Below are 17,318 nucleotides of genomic sequence, written 5' to 3'. Positions count from 1 at the left end.
GCCTCGAGTGTGTCCCTGGGAGTGCTCTCTTGGATTGTCTTTGTATTCGCTAACTTGTTTGTTTGGATTTTTCACATCTTGATGTCATTTCTGTGGGCTTGCTTTATTTCAGTAAAAAGGGTACTTAAATAGTTGATTAATGGCTCTTTATTTATAGCCCTGCCTGTTGAAGTCCAGCAGATCAATGAAAGTGCTGACCTGAAACAGTTTGGGAAGCAGGGGTGAGCAGGATGCACAATAGACCTTGGGGCTGGCTCTTGAACTGGGCTCTGCCTGCTGGAATTGATTAACGGCAGCCAGCCCAGCCACCACTTTAAACTGGCACTTGTCAGAGGTCACCTTATCACCTCCAGGCTGCCCCTTCCTGGTGCCAGCAAACCAGGTGTCTGTGCAGTGAGCTGGATCAAGGAACTGATTTAGCTGAAACAATCTTTATTTTTCAGCAGTGTTTGCTCCTGACCTGGTGCATCACACAGTTCCCCTTCATGCTGTGCCAGTGTGCTGGAAGGAGGCTTCTTCCTCTCCCTGCAGTGCCAGCTTTCAGTATTCTCTGAGCTGTAACACTGTGTGGTAAATTGTTAGATTTTTCATAACTGCTTCCCGTTTTGAGAGGATTGCTAAGGATTTTCTCTCTGAACAAATAATTTGCCTTCATTTCACTGCAAAGTGAGTGAGCTACACAGCTTCACCCAGGTTTTTCAGCCAGCAAGTTCATTACACACCAAGGCAATTAAGGGGAGCAGAAAGTGAATGTGGATGATGCTGGGGGTTTGTGTGTGGATCCTGACCTGTCATCTGCAGTCCATCTTCTCTTGTTCAAGTACTGTCACAGGATGCAGCTCTGCTAAGGAGATCTGCACTGGATGCAGGGTACAGCTCTACAAAAGAGTCTAGGGGTTGTTCAGAGTCTCCTCTCTGCTGAATTCATGGAGTGCTGTGAAATGAGTGTTTGGATTTCAAAAGGAAGACTCCTATCTGTTTTGTATCTCCTGTCTGTGTGTTGTGAGCCAGGCATGAATTAGGTAAGATGGATATGTCCTTGCAGGTTTCACTGCCTGTTTATTGTCACTTCAAACTGGCACTTCTGGTTTGCATTGGTTGGTCAGCACTGGAGGCTTGCCCTGCCCAAGGAGAACATGGCTGTTTGAAAACAGCCCTTTCTTGAAAGGAGGAATACACTCCTTGTCTGAGTGCTTGTTCACCTGCACATTCACACTGTGGGTGTACAAACATCTAACCTGGGGAAAATGTAGGAGCCTGAGCTCTGCAAGGTGCTCTGCTCCCCTGAAGTCCTCCCAGGGATGTGGCTCTGGCACTGCAAGGGAAGTTCCTGTCCTAGGAGGGAAGGGTTCAAGCTACCTGGGCCTCCACTGCAAACAAATCCTTTGCCTGATTCCATGCAGAGAACCTGCCCTGAGAGGGCTGTGAGCAGGCTGGGTCTTCGCAATTGCAGCTGAGAAGATCTGAGGGATGCAAAGGCTGCACTGGTGGAGATCACACTGGGGCAGGATTTGAGCTGGAAATTATTATTATGTTAATCCTTGCTAATGGATCTAGAGCCTAATGCCATCTTCTCTTCTAATCATCTTCTAATGCCATCAACTCTATCCAGCTGTGTAACTGCTCCCAGTCAAGCCTGGGCAGAGACCAGTGCTGGAGGATGCTCTGCCTGTGTTCTGATTGCCCCAAAGTGTTCCATCTCTGCTGAAGAACAGGAACTCTGTTCCTATCACTCAACCTTTCCATCATGTTGTAGAAAGGTTTCTCTCAGGGGATCACCTTCAACTTCCCAGGGGAGGTGTATTCTTTTCTAAGGAGTGCCCTTAGGGCTTGCCTGGAGTATTTAGACTGTACAGTGTTACTGTCAAAACTTCCTTTTTTCTTCTTTGCTTGTACCTATGTCTGGTCAGATTATTCCTCTGCAGCAGCATGTGAGAAATAAGGCAGTTCCTTCATCTGCCTGATCAGTAAGACATTTTGCTCCTTCATACTCCACTGTAGTGACAGGTCATTCAACGACAGAGAGAGCTTTGAATATTTATCTGATCTCTGGGAGGACAGTTTCCTCTGTTGCTTTCAGTTCCAGGTTTTCCAGTTTCAAGTCAGAGAATGTCAGCCTAGTTCCAGCTAAATCTTACCCAATTCCCCAGCACAAACATAAGAGGAGACATCACAAAATGGGAGTTACTACAGCTGCCTCATCCATGAGCCCTGAAGGCATCTCTGACATGGTGCTAGAAGATTTAAACTTTTATCCCTTTGAACATGTCAGGGACAAGCAAGACAGTGCAAGATTCACCAAAATCTCCTGCTGGGAGAAAAAAAAAATATTTCTGGGACTTCTGTTGCATTATAAATTCACATGCAGCAAGTCAGGAGATCTGAGATGATCTCAGAGCTTTTTTTCAGGATTTGGTGTATGCTGAGGTCGATCTCAGTATCCAATGACAATTGCTTGCTGCCAGACCAAAGCTGGTCTCAGATGTATCTCACATCCCTCTCAGATGTGTTCTTGATCAAACAGTGAGACCCACACTGAGCACCCCTTCCCCCTCTGCACTTCCTTTAATGACAACCAGGAAAGTATGAGGACACCTAAAGGAGAGGATCTCTATTCACTAAAGCAGAGGTGTCTGCTCTCTGAAGTATTTGCTCTTCATCTCCACATGTCTTCTTCAGGCTTTCCCACCCGGCCTCGTGACTCATAAAGGAGCTTTTCTTTCTTTCCTTGGGACCTGAGCTCACAGAGGGCTCTCAGTCCAGTGTTTTGTCATCTTCTGTGTCTGTCTTCAGAACTCAAAACTGCATGGACTCTAAAAATAAAGACTGGCTTTTGTTGTTTTCCTGGTAAATGACCAGTAAGGCTTATACAAAATTCTTTTTAAAGGTCATTTATGAGTTCTGGTAAATCAAGGAGGTAACCAACTTTTTCTTTTTCCCCCTGACAAGGGTTATTTCCAGAAAGGTCTGCTTGTACTTCTTGTGTAAATTTGGTGGGCAGGAATCTTGAAAAGTAATCTTAGTATTGTCAGTCATGACAATGAAAGGCATAAAAATATTACAGAGACCTAGGAGGACGGCCAGCTTGGAACAAATAATTGCTTTCTTGGCTTGCAGACAACCCTGTTCCAAGTACCCAGGGTTATAATAGCATTTTGTCAGTTTGATAATCAGAAATGGAAAAATACAGCACGACTAATCTCCATGGCTGCCAAGTAAGATGTGTACATGTGATACTGAAAGACCTGGAACTTCCCAGGAGAGGCATCATCTAGTTCAGAAGGTGCCTGAGGATTATGGAAATCTACTGCATTGTCAGTGTACTGACACTCTTGCCCTTCCTGTGCTGCCTCACCCCACACCCCAGGCACTCACAGGGCCACAGGGATTGTTCCCTGCTCATGTCCCCTTTCAACACCTGTAATTTAGAGGCAGGTCAGCAGCTGCACACACCAGGTACATAAAAGTAGCCTGTGTTGGCAGCACAACCTCTGTCCAGTCTGACAGGTTCAGCAATCCCACTGCTGCTTCCCAAAGCTGTCCCAGATCAAAGGGCTTATACTCACTGTTCCTTGGCCACAGCTCTTTAGAACAGGGCTACGGCACCACGTACACGTCCTGCTCATAACTCAATACCCGGTGATTATTCATGGACCTTCTTCTGGGGAGAGTTTGGTTCAGAGGAAACAGGCCATGATTACAGGAGCCTGGCAGGCAGGTGCTTCCTGTGATACCTAGAAAAACCTTGAATCTGACAAATTGAACAATCAGCCAAACATAAGATTGATGCTAAATATCAGACCCTTTATGTACTTATTGTTCTCTAACCTTTTTGAACAGCCAGGCTGGCTGAAGGTATCTTGATTTAAAGATATGACTGTACAAACAGTCCACTAGTGGTTTCAAGCATGAATTGAGGTGGAGAAAATCACTGTGCTGGAAAGTAATTGAAAACTTTCCAGCAAGCAAAGCTTTGTGGCTGTGAAAGCCACTCACTGTTTGGATAAATTGGGCTGTTACTGTACTTATGCCTTCTCTTGTCAGAGGTGCCCAGAGAAATGAAGAGAAAGTGGCTGTGCCATTGTGGTCTTGGGAGAGAAGACAAAGGTGCTACAAGCTGTTGCTTTTTTGCATGTGAGGTGAATGGGGCTTGAAGGCTCATAAATGAGATCTGTCACAACAGCATATGAGAAATCTTCCTCCAGCAGCTGCTCTGCTCAGGCATCTGTCTCTGTGAAAAACAAATGGCAAACTAAAAGCAATGCCTTGTGCTCTTCACTGGCTGCTCAGTGCATATTTTGGGGGAACAGTTTATTGTCTAGTGATTAGAAAGAGCTGCAGGGAATTCCAGCCCACAGAGGGAGCCAGGCTGCTGCCCTGACAATCACTTTGACAGCTACAGAGCTCGGCTGTGTGCAGCCATGCTCATGTCTTGGGTACCCTCCAGATGATGCAAATCTTCCCATCAAGGACAAGATGAAGCACTAAAGTGCTGGATGGTGCAGAATGAGAGAAAATACAGCCAGTAGGCACACACCAGTGGTGTCTGCTGCAGTGCCCAGAGCAGTGCAACAAGCCCTGGCAGCTGTGGCCAGAGGACAAAGCACTGGGCACAGTCTGAGGCTTGCTCAGATGCTGGGTCAGTGGTGACTTTACAGGACTAGGGATACCTTTGTGAAGATGTCTTCTGTCTGCCTTCAGTGGTGATCTTTGATACTGGTTGATCTCTGGAGAAATACATAAATGTGCTTGTGTGAATCCTCCTGTGAAATAAATGCCTGTAACAAAAATGTTTTGTTGGTAGTGAATAATACTGATTGGCTTTGTCTTTACCCTGTGGGCCTAAAAGAACATTTACAGGCTGTCCTCCCAGATCCATGGACCAAAATCTAGGCTCCTTTAGTTTAGCCTCCAGGCTGAAATCTGGCCTTTGCTGTGTAAGTCACAGCGTGACATTTTGCAAAGCAGCGGTCAGTGTTAATGTCAGGCTGAAAAGGTTAAACCCTGTTTGCTTTTTTACCATTGTTCAGCTTCGAGCCATTTCCCTGCTGTGCAACTGAGAGAGGCTGGACCTTATGGGGCAGTTATTTGTGGCCTCAGTTTTGGCTCCAGAGCAAAAGGGTTTGTGCCAATCTGTTGTTGTCTAGTGAGAATTCGAGTAGCAGGTTTGTACCATTCACCCAGTCCCATTTGGAGTAGCCCTGAGTTCTGTTCAGGGGATCCACAGAGCAGATGCAGGCACATTGCTCATCTGAATGCCACCCATATGAAGTGAAACACATACTCTGTAATAGAAATATTTAAAAATATCCACCTAAAGTAATTGAAACATAGTTATTAAAACATTTTATGTTACTCTACAGTACAATGTAAATTGTTCCTTTCAATTAAATTTTGAAATACACTAGATTACATAATTTAAATAATTGCAAACTCTTAAATTCACTATCAATAGTAGCAGAGCTGTATTTACATATACTTCTGAGATATTTCAGATGCAGCATTATGTTCCAGTCCCTAAGTCAGTTAAATAACAGACTCTCACTGGGAGTGTGCTGCTCTTCCACAGGTTCTACACATATGTGGGGTTTATGTGTTTGCTCTTTTTTTTCCTCTCTTTTTTTTTTTTTTTTTTTGGCTGTGTGCATGCAGCTGAATCTGAACAAATTGATACCTACTTGATTTGGATTAAAGATGAAAGGCCTTTCTTTTTAAACAAGTGTTTTGACTGAATATACAGAGGTGAATAATGAAACACAATCCTTAGGAGTAGTGGTGGAAAACAATTTTTTCCAGCTTTCATCCTCTGCTGCATAATACTGCACCTAATTTGCTGAATACCCAGACTTTACCTAATGCTGATGAAATAAAGTCAATAGTGGAAACCTCTCTCATTGTCAAGACTGGCTTTCAAAACGATCCATGCAATGGCAAGCATCATACATCATTCTCCTGCAGTGCAACATTAACAAGTTAAATTATTATCCTTCAGTGATCTCCTCGAGTGGAGCCCATCTCTGTATGTACATGAGCCACAAACTATTGTGAGTCCAGAGGCTGGAGTTCAGCACCAGGCTGTGGCATTTGCTTCCAGTGCCAGTCAGAGTCTTTGGGGACCAGGCTCCTCCCTGTGTTGTCCATGGAGCACGTTCAGGCCACTGGGGCTCTCGATGGTCTTTGCATGTGGCACTGGCCAAGCCAAGCCTGCAGGACTCAGGGCCTGGTGTGAGGAGTGCTGATCATGATGTTGGGCAGCGCGTTCCGCCGCTTCTTCCAGGAGCCCAACTCCCTGGAGTAGCGCCGGATCTGCCTGAACCAGTGGTGAGTCCGTGCCCGGTCGCTGTCCCGGAACACAAACGCCTCCCGCCTGATCTCAATGAGTTCGAAGGTGTCGTCGCAGTCGGGATCAGTGGAGACGATGCAATTACTCAGCCTCAAGGGCTCCCTGAGCAAATGGAACTTCCCGTTATTTTTGTCCCTGATGAGAACCAGCACTGCGTCCTTCACAGGCCCCGGCTCAGCCGATTCCAGGCTGGACTCGGACACACGCTTCATGTTCACCAGGAGGAGGACCTGCATGTTCTGGAACTTCAGGGTCTTGCTGCCTTTCTTCACCCACTGGCCGTCGGGGGGCTGGGCCAGCTGCAGAGACCCCTCCATCACAAACCGCGTTTCCTCCCGCAGCCACCCGACAGTTTTGAGGGCGGTTTCTCTCATCTCGATGTTGATGACTTCCCTCTTCTTCTTGCTGTCCTGGCGAAAGGATCGGAGCGTCCACGTGTTCCCCTCCTGCTTGGTTTTCATGTTGATGTGCTCCAGGTGGGACTCGATGCGGCTCTTGGCCTCCCGCAGGCTGCCGTGGTCCGGGTGGTACTCGGTGGTGGCCTTGATGATTCTGCTGAGCAGCAGGGGGTACTTGGTGACCCTTTGCAAAGGGGCCATCAGGAAGGACCTCAGGTTCATCCGCCGCAGCGCTGTGTTGTCATTCTGGGAGACGTTGAGGAATATTCTGCAGGGATTTAAGAAGACAGGATGAAATGGTGGTTGTTCTGCCAGCAGATGCTGCAATCCTAAATGCAAATGAACAGCATGGTGCTGACAGCTGCTGGGCACTGTAGCCCCCCCATTTTTAGCAACCTTGTGAATTCTGTCGTATTAAAGACTAACAACCATTTCTGCAGCTGCACTCAGTTGCAGAATCCCGATGAGGTGCCTGGGACACTTTCACATAACATTCTAACAGTCTTCTATTAAATAATAAAATATCAAGGGTGTGATCTTTCTCTGGTACCTACTGATGTAAACATGAGGCAGATACATCAGTTTATATCAGACTGCATTAACTTGTAATGCCTTTCATAATTAGATTACAAAACATATTGAACAAGAATTTGGCTGAGCTGTGGAAAGAGAAATTACTTGCCTGACATTGCCCAATAGACCATAGGAATGGGAACCAAATTCCAGTCATGTGTGCCACAAAGTGGCCTTCTGCAGTGGAAATCCAACCTGGGCTCCAGCACGGGGACTGAGAGCTGATCTCAGCTGAGTATTATTTGGTGACAGTTCAGTGCAGTGGTCACTGGGCAGATACTGCTAGCACAAAACACAGAGTATAGCTGGGGACCAACTGGTTGATACCAGTGGAGATACCAAGGTTTGAATATTTTTTGAGAATAAATGACTGTCCTCACCCTAAGAGGGAGCAGTGATAACTGAAGAACATTAGCATCAAACTTTGATCTTGATGGGCTGGCAAAGGCTTCACCCTCAGCCTGCTGCCTTTCTGTCCCCAAAGTCTGCATGAATATGCTCATCCCCCTTCTCACCTGAGCAACTCCTTCTCCTTCTCCAGAGCATTGAGCATATTCACAGAGGAGGACTGCTGAAGACAGTACGTCTGAAAGGCTGGCAGCATGTTCACAAACTCCAGGAATATTTCTCCGATGCACACGGTCATCAGGTCATCGTCCCCCTGCAAGCATGCAATAGGGCCCTGCTCAGTTAGCTCAGGAGAGGCAGAGCCAAGGGCCTGCCTTCAGTCCTATCAGCATGAACTGCTGCAGGATCAGCTGAGTGCCAGACCAAAGGTGGAGCTGGGCTCACCCTTCGCAGTGGAAAGGCAGTTCCTGCAGGTCTGGGGGAATCAGTGCCTGGGGAGGAGAAGGAAAGCTGGTCTAACTGCTTGCTTTTCCACATGCAAAGAGCTGTCTGCTCTCCTCCTGTGGTCTCAGTCAGCTCATCAGAGCAAGGGCTTGAAGGCCAGAGTGAGCTTCTTAGTCAAGAGGGTGTATTGTGCCCATGCTGGTGGGGCAGGAAAGCTCCTTACGCAAGGCAGGGTGCATCAGTAGAAGCCGCCATACACAGCTGTAGAGCAGGGAGCAGCATGCATTGCCTGGCCCCACAGACAGTCTAGAGCCAAGCTGCAGCAAACTGCAAGCCAAGGCAAACACAGCCAAGCCAGCATGAAGCCAGCCAGCTCAGGGATGCAAGAGCACAGCCTGAGAGACAGAGCAAGCTGAGCTCTGTGCCCCCATCATCACATTCTTACCAGCACCGAGCCCAACTGGCCTAAAACTAACTTTGATAATGGACCATTAATACTTGTTAATGGGATAAATGAGCAAGACTGCTGATGTCAGTGGCATCACCACAGCACAGTGAGTCCAACACCTGCAACCTGGCACAGAGCTCCTGAAATCTGCAGGAATAGCCGAGAGAGTAAGGAACTAGATAACTGACAGCTGACCATAACCCAGGAGTCCTACCTCCTGTTCCTCTGCTCCAGCTATGCTGCCCCCCTAATACAAGACCTATTCCAAACTGCCCAGTCCAGCCCCTTTAGAGGGCAGAGGCAGCATCATACCTGATCAAAGGCCTGATCAATCTCTTCTTGAAGTATCTCCAGGAAGTTCTCATTGAGGTCAATGAGCTCCTGGATGTTGCTGAAGATGCCCTGGAGCTGCTCCTGGCTGAGCAGGCCAGCTGCCTGCATGGGGAGGTAGAACTCCTCTTTGATGATGCGCAGGTCCTCTCCATAGCTGGCTTCTGTGTTGACAAACTCCAGCACGGACTCCTTGCGCTCCGTCCTGCGCTTGCGGCACTTCTCACAGAGGTCAGCGCGCCTCTGGTTGCAGTTCTGGACATCTGTCTCCACCGGGAGGTCCCTTTCTCCACAGTCGGTGCAGGGACGGTGGGCTTCCCAGGCCTGCAGGGAGCTCAGCGTTTCAGAGGCCCTGTTCCTCCACTTCCTGGCTGGCATCTGGCCAATGCCGCTATCTGCCCTCTCCACATCCGCTGACTTGGTCCGGGTGGCCGCAGCGGGATCCAGGTCATCCCGGGCATCGTTCACACCGACAATCCCGCTGTCCGTGCTCAGGCTGCTGACGTTGCTCCAGTGACGTCTGGAGCAGAGGGAGCCCCGTGGGGTGCGTCGGGTCTCATCAAAGCTGCCGCCATGGCCAAGGTTGGCCTTTGCTACCACTGGACCTGAGAACAGACACAAATCGTTACAGGCACTGCCAGCTGCACAGAGCTCACCCGAGGAACTCGTGCTGGCACAGCCATGAATGGCAGGAACCCTGAGGGCACAGGCTTGCTCTGGGGAAGCAGGGCTATAAGCTGCCTCCCCTGTTTTGCTGCTGAAACTGCTGGGAGTCAGAAGTAAACAGCTCCCAGGTGAAGTCTGGGATCTGTCATCTCTGCACTGCCCATACCTGTGAACTCATTTGGGCTGCCTCTTCCCCTGCCATCTACCAGCCAGGGACAAAGCAGAACAGATCCTGATTTCCTGCACACCTGGGTACAACCAGGATGCTTCCCTCCCCTTCTTTTACAGAGTTATTCCACATTCACAGCAGCACAGCAGGGCGCAGCCTCTGGCCCCTAAGCCCCCAGTGTGCAGTGTGAGTACCGCAGTCCCGCTCCTGCCGGCGCTTCTGCGCGTGCTGCCGCGCTGCAGCCGCGATCTTCAGCTCCAGCTGCTTCCTCTTCACCGAGTCGGTCGGCATCGGGTCACTGAAGTGCGGCCGCAGCCGGCACTCCCGCTGGGCCTTGGCACCATCCGTGCTCTCATGGACAATGTCGGAGCTGGATCGGCGACAGGCAGGACTGGGGCTCTGCAAGAAAGGCAGGAAAGGCTTTGGAGCAAGGCTGAGCTCAAAGCAGCACCTCGTGTTGCAGACACTGGACTCCAGTTGCCAAAGGAGGGAAAAGGAAACTCATCAGTAATGGGATGGCAAATGTAGCTCTGCTACCTGATGATTAAGAAATCTGTCCCCATGAGTCCCTCTGTCCTGCTCAGCCCTAACAAGTAAGGACCCCTCTCCCTTTGCTGTTGTATAGCTCTGAGTACAGCAGCTCCGAGGCGGTTGGATCACGGCTATCAAATAACCATGGAAAAGTCAACAGCACAGCCCTGGCTATGGGTGTGTGCTCAGGGACCTGAGCTCACTTGCAGCTGCTCTGTGAAGGTTTCAGCACTGCAGAGTCAGAAAGTTCAGCCTCTGTGCCCCATCTGCACCAGCAGCTTGCCCAAGGGGCACTAGGATGGAATCTGTCTGAACCCCCAGACACACTGGAAGCCATGAAAGGGTTATTGTGAACTCCCTGCATGAAATGCAGCGGCACAGGCAGAGGCAAAAAACTTACTCCTGTTTTACTGAGTGTAATAAAAAAGCTTCTAATGCTTCTAACAGCATTTAATCACTCATGGGAGTCTCCCAGATTGCCATCTCCCAGCCTGCCCAGTTCCTACAATGAAGGGGTCCTTCAGAGCTTCTAACAAGGAAAAAATCCTGAACACATGCATGAGAGGGGAATTCCTCTCTCTTACATTCCCTGCAGGTGGAGTGTCACTGGATGTCTCATTGCTTGGCTTGTCCTCCCAGGTCTCTGTTGCCATGGACATCGCTGTGGGCTGCTGGCTGTCCTCCAGAGGTGGGAGATCAGCTTCCCTCAGATCACACTGCCCCTTGGAGGGGGATTTGGCAGCAGTCTCAGCATTGCAGCTGCAAGGGAAGAAGACTCCATTGAACATCACGGATGCAGTTCTCCTGCTGTTCCTGACACAGATGAGACTGAGCAGAGAGCCCAGGTTCAAACAATGATCTGCAACAGTTCAGGAAAAGTGCACGCAGGGTTCATGACTGGTCAGCACAGACAGCTGTGCTTGTGTTTCAGGGGCTCTAAGCACTGCTCAGTTAAGAACTGCAGACTGGATAACTGCACTCATGCCAACATCAGTCTGGGTTATCAAGTCTCGGCTGTTCACAGGGCATTTTTTTGTCCATAAAACATGAGGTGCTCCACAGGGACCAGAAACACTCCTTTCTAAGTAGGCCACATCCATATTTGCTGCTATTTAAGGAGATGCTGCCAACACAGAAACCATATTGCTCATCTGGAAGAAAATCACCTGCTATAAACCATAATACTTTGAAGGGATTAGAGGATTAAAAGAATATTCCCTCTGTTTTTCATCTCACATGATCCTAAGCCCACTGAAGTCACTGGAAAGATACTATCTGTTTTCAGTGAACTCATGATCAGGCCTTTTGGAGAGCTTGAGACCTGAGAAGCCTGGCAGTGTCTGTGGCTCTCACGTGGCAGCTCTGGGATGCCCTCACTCACAGCTGTCCAGGGCTAACAAGGGCCTGGCCTGGCTGATACAGACAGCCTGTCCAACCCCACGTCCCCCTCTGTAGACAGCATCGCTCTCCAGACAGACTCAGTCTGGTGCAAAACCACTGACTTGGCAGAGCAGTTGACAGGCTGTTGTTTGTGATACTATTTGTGATACATTTTTTTAACAGGTTTTCTAAGACAGCTTATTTCCATGCATAATGAAGCCTGTTGGGAAGAAATTTTTTTTTTTTTTTTGGTTTACTTAATTTTTATGGACTTGGATTCCTTTAAAAAGGAAGGTTGTGAGGACTGAATATGGATGCTTGTATATACAGGAAGCCAGTGTCTGGAACATATTTCAGGTTCTGCATGTATTTTATGCTTAACAATAATCGCCTATGAGAAAAATCTGCTTCTTCTTAAAGGCTTCACTTGTGAACTTATGCTGGTAGGTCACACTGCTAATGTGCAATTCCAACAGTGTCAACTACAAGCAAACACATGAGACAGATGGGCATTCTCCTTGCAGTGAATGACACTTGGCTCCAATAACAAACCATCAGCCAATACTAAAATGACTGAAGAAGGAACAAATCTCCCAAAACACAAACTGGTTCTGTTGTCAGGCCAGAAAAGTTGGTTTACATCTCTTCAGCTGATGCTTTTTCATCTTTCTCCATTTATGTTTCCAGGTCCCTGCTGACACAACCAGTTAAAAAGAGTTTAGCTATGGCTACGTGACAATGGCAACAGTGCCAACAGCAGGCTCCTGGCATTTGCTTTTTTGCTGTCCCTCTCCAGGTCTCTACTCCCCAGCCTGCAGAAAGGGAATACCAACATCTCTGCTGGCACAGAGCAGTCTGTGGCACCTACAAGGCAGCAGTAAGAGCAGCACAGGCTCACAGCAAGGCTGCAGCTCCCCCGTGGTACTGGCCTGGCTTGAGAGGCTCCTGTCTCCTTCCTCCCTCCTGCCCCCAACCATGCTTGGGGTACCACTCCTTAAGTGTGTGTAACTGTGTGTGTGGCCATGATCTAAAATCAGTCTTGAAATTATATGGGTTTAAAACCTCTCCCTCAAGTATTCTCAGACATAATTTCATCTGTGTTTCACTGGGTTGTGTAAAGTATGAACAGGTCAGCTGGGCAAACCCATGGGAGGGAGGGCACAGGTTAAGAAGCAAAAAACTCTTGAAGAGGATGTGCCACTGCTGAAAACCACCCTTTCCAAAAGCTGCTCGTGCTCAAACAGCTCCTGGTTAAATAACACAGAGAAGGGACCATGCTGGGGCACAGAGTGGCAATGGGATGCACCCAAGGTTAGCAGCAGAGCTCATAATTGGAATATCATCTTCTTGATCACACCAGCTCCCACTGTACAGAACATACTCTCATGAGAGATGCTGAGCTTTCATTTGTCATTTTCACAGTGCTTCAAGATCATCCACTTAAATATGGGAAGCACTCCAGAGTATTGCTGCTCCTCTAAGTAAAGCTGACAGCAGCTCTCTGCTGACAGGGTCTACAGACCAGATGCCACCACTTATTGCAGTTTCCATAGCCCAAAAGGGATATTTAAAAAAAAATCTCCAGACATGATCTTCAGTGGGAATAAGAGCCAATATTACCCAGAGAGCTGAGCTAAGGAAATATGACTGAAGAATGAGAAATTCAACACACCCATGGCTGATCAGCTGGAGGTAAGAAAGGCAGATATGCAGAGCCCACATTGTGTGAAAGAAGGTTTCTTCATCCCTGGTTTGACTGCCCTACTTCTTGTCATGATAAGATCCCTCCTGCTTGATGTACTGGCCACGTGGTCGTGGGGCAAGTGCTGCTCCACACACCACCAGATCAGTGTGTGATCAGAGGGATGTGGGCAAAACAGGGAGGATAGATAGAAGCAGTTTTGTGGAACAACATCTTAGGGCTGCTCCTTTAACATTTGCCTCTGGCTTAGGAGGAAGAGTGAACATTGCCAAGAAAACAGGATATTGCCCCTTTCTCTAGTCCCCTCCTCCTGGCAGAGAGCTGTGCTGCCAACAGGTTCACACCATCACCTGCTCAAGCAAGTCAAGTCCCTCTGCCCTCACAGAGGGGTGTAGAAGGGGGGACTCCAGCATTCCTTCTGTTGGACTAAATCACTTATTGGGACAGGAGTTTGTGCCTGGGGTTGGTGTCAGTTTTTCCTGTTCTCCCCAAGAGAGGTGATGCACTTGGGCCAACATAGAGAGGACCAGTTATTTCTGAATGTGTTTTTAAACCTCTGGCCATCAACTCTGAATTTCATGGAAGTGGAGGTACTGGGGATGGCATACAACTGGAAATGCACCTGCTTTCCTTCACTGTCTCTATGGGCCTCTTCATGGTTTTATCATTGTCCATGCCAGCAAGTTCTCAGCCCTTTCCAAACGTTCCTGACTCTTTCTGACGAATGGAAACATTTTTGTGCATGCCTTCCCTGCTGTCAGCTGCCTTCCTGACTTGGTGTCAGTCCTCTGCCAGGGGAAGCTGGTATTGTACCCACTGTCCTGTTGTCACCCCACATACAGCCCATCACTCTTTTCAGGAAACCTTTTCTTAGTCATGTCCTTGGCTAAATAGTGCAGCCTTCTGTTGTCACCATGTCCCTCATTTCATAGACACAAACTGAGGTATTTGCATGTCCTTATCCTGAAAAATTCCCTACTTAAGCAATTTCAGAAAGTGGACTGTGTACTGAAAAGCTTACAGGATTTCCACCTAGAGAGCAACACCCCTTCCCAGCCAGGACTACCATCTAAGTTAAGGGTATCCAGTGACCCATGAGGGTCTAAAGCCACCATCATTATGAGATTGACAATCAAATCCTCACTGGCAAAATATTAAGTCAACTGACTGAATCTAAAGTAATTAACAATTAATTACTATGGAGACTGCTAACTTACAGACAAAACTGCTTTGTAAAACTGACACACAGAAGCACTAGAAAGAGAAGACAGTTTTAGCTATTTTACTCTGTGATGCTCCATCACAACATCTCTATCAGAGACATGCTGAGCTGAGTATCTGTGGAAACAGGACCAAATCAGCAAATTAGCTTTCAGCTAATTTCATTTGAGACTTAGAAAGAATATGGTCTGGATGGCAGTGATCATAATTGAGCACCCAAGATGCAGACAAAAATCTCCCATCTCTGCAGTGAAAATCAGCTGAAGTAGTGAATATTCAGGGACATTATGGTTCAGGTGAAAATGATAGAAAACTGATACATTTCAAAACAAAGGAAATCAGAGTTTCCCAATAACCCAATAATTGCTGGTGCTTTGGCAATAACAATTACCATTAATTGTTATTACTCTGAAAAAAATAAGGCCAGGGTGGTTCCTTCACATATAAAACTACCTCTCTAATACTGGAACCATTGTTATTCACACTTTTAGATCAACTGTCATTTTGGTGTTAATAAAAATTGCTTCACAGATTTTAACAAATCCAACTGGGGAGACTGAACTCATTCACAGAAACAAAAACCACTGTGGATATTAAATGCACAGAAACCACACATAAAGGCCCTGGGCAGGAAGTGTTTGGAGGCTGGGAGAGCAGTGGGAAGGAAGATCATACACACTCCTCATTTCCTGTACTTTGCTCTGCATGCAGCTTGGGCTCCAGATACCAGTGCAATCATTGATCTGCAAAGAGACAGCTGTTCTTACACCCTTACTGCTTGTGCCATTCTGCATATTTCATTTCACATTCATGACAAAAACAGCCTAATCCATTAAAATGGCTGCATCCCATAACTCTCATCTATCTCTTTATTGGGTTTTCATACTGTAGAAGAAAAGCACTAAGGCTGGGCTGGACAGCTGAGAGCAGCACTGAGGGCTCTGACACCACCTACTTCCCTTTGGATGCAAAGTTGCAGAATTATTTCTGCTGTCACTCTGGCTTCAGCCCCACTTAAGTTCTTTCAGATGACTCTCACTCCTGTGCAGAAGTCACTATCATCTCCCCCAAAACCAGAGTGCAGTCTCAGACCAGCCAATCCAGTAATAAAAGGACAGCATCCAAGGTTGATGCCCTGGCATTTCACACACCCATCTGTGGATTGCAGAAGCAGCCAGGAACCAAGTCTAATGCAATTCTTGGCAAATCCAACCATGAAAGCCAAGTGCATGGAAACAAACCACTCCACCAACACTTACTCCTGCTTTTCCCATCAGCCTCATCTCATGATAAGACAGTGATAACTGCTCCAAATTCATAGCTTCTAGAACTTGGCTGATTCCTACTGTGCCACCCTGCATAGAAAGGCATTCCCATTTCTTAGGCAGGAGGGAGGTAACGGGACTGCAGTGTCCAAAACCAGGACAGAGAAAGCAGTTGTGAACATCTTACCCACAGAAGGGGGAAAACCCTGGATGGAGAAGGAGGAAGGCTCTACAGAAGTAGTTTCTCTGGCTACACAGAAATGGCAGAAGGACAGTATTTACAAGTACTTTCACTCACTGCCTGTGCAGGTCTCCAAGCAGGGGTTAAAGCCATCTTACCCTTGTGTGCCTGCTCACTAGATTCAAGCAGCAAGTGAAAGCACTTGCTGCTGCAAGTCACACTATCTAAATTCAGGTCCTGCAGAGGTGGGATAGACTCTACATCTTTATTCAAAGGAATCATATCAGTACTTTGTCTCCTTTGGTTGTCTTATACTTTCAACAGATGCTAAAAAGAAAGACATTCTGACAATACAGAAATAAAATGGGTGGGGAAACTGGGTGTCAGAACTACTAATGGCTGTTGTCTTTACAGGATTAAGGTGCATAAAAAGGCAAAGTCTAGATGAAAATGCTTTTTGATGTTTAATCCCCCACAAGGTGGAATTTAAGCTGAACAGCTTTAAAGACATGTCCAGGTGGCTATCAGAGACTCCAAGATGAAAGGCTCTGCCAACAGCACATTTATGCTACAGGAATTAAATACACCTATCAGGAGAAAGACCAGATCATTAACAAGGGAACTGCTTTCAGGTGACCCCATGGAGCATGTTACCTTTTCTTAATAAGTTCCAAGGCCGAACCTATGAATTCATCCTTCATTTTTTGTAGCTTAGCTCCATAGCTGGATAAGTCTGTGGCTTCTAACAGCAGCGATGAACAGCAAGAGGACTGGGCTTCAGAAGCCAGTGACTGCCCTGCCACGTGGGGGACATCATTTAATTGTCTTGTGTCTCCTTTCTGCTGCTCAGCACTGAAGATCTCCTGCCCAGCACTGTGTATTGCTCCTGCCTGTAGAGGTGATCGTGGAATAGGACTGGAGCAAATAGGGACTGGTGATGTATCTGGGGTAGAGGTCTGGAAGGTTCTGTCCTTCACCTCAGGACTGCTCATCTTGAAACCATCCCATGTGGCTGGGTTTTGGGAAAAGCCAGCAGAGGTGTGGTTTTCATGAAATACATCATCATCTTCCTCTGCAGTGACAGCAGGTTCATTCACAGCTTTGGTCTCTAAAGCTTCTGGACAGACATTCTTACTTTTTTCCTCCTCCTGTGTCTGGTTTGCAGGCAGACCCTTTTTCAAGCAATCTGCTGGCCCACTGCTGCTGTTAGATGAATTTCCCTCCTTACTTCTCATTTGCTTGAACTCCTCAAAGGTGGGTATGTAGAGCCTCCCTTTGCAGCGGCCTTTCTTGCTCTGTCCCAATGAGACTTTGCCATC

The 17,318-nt window shown here is 47.5% G+C and overlaps 1 protein-coding gene across 1 annotated transcript in view; it reads right to left on the bottom strand.

Moving 5' to 3' along the window:
• Nucleotides 1-5,267: 5,267 nt before the first annotated feature.
• The window catches only part of LOC134421188 (rho guanine nucleotide exchange factor 17-like), a 44,765-nt gene continuing 32,714 nt past the window's right edge, over nt 5,268-17,318 (bottom strand). The window contains exons 2-6 of the mRNA XM_063161783.1: nt 10,835-11,009; nt 9,914-10,118; nt 8,867-9,489; nt 7,830-7,975; nt 5,268-7,009 (exon numbers count right to left, since the gene is read on the bottom strand). Of these exons, the coding sequence (XP_063017853.1) occupies nt 6,214-7,009; nt 7,830-7,975; nt 8,867-9,489; nt 9,914-10,118; nt 10,835-11,009 (1,945 nt within the window). The 3' untranslated portion in view covers nt 5,268-6,213. The remainder of the gene's footprint in view (nt 7,010-7,829; nt 7,976-8,866; nt 9,490-9,913; nt 10,119-10,834; nt 11,010-17,318) is intronic.

The sequence above is a fragment of the Melospiza melodia genome, chromosome 8 (assembly GCF_035770615.1).
Source record: "Melospiza melodia melodia isolate bMelMel2 chromosome 8, bMelMel2.pri, whole genome shotgun sequence".
In the NCBI taxonomy this organism is placed as follows: Eukaryota; Metazoa; Chordata; class Aves; order Passeriformes; family Passerellidae; genus Melospiza; species Melospiza melodia.
The sequence above is the reverse complement of the archived record's forward strand: the minus strand, read 5'-3'. Positions and strand labels throughout refer to the sequence as shown.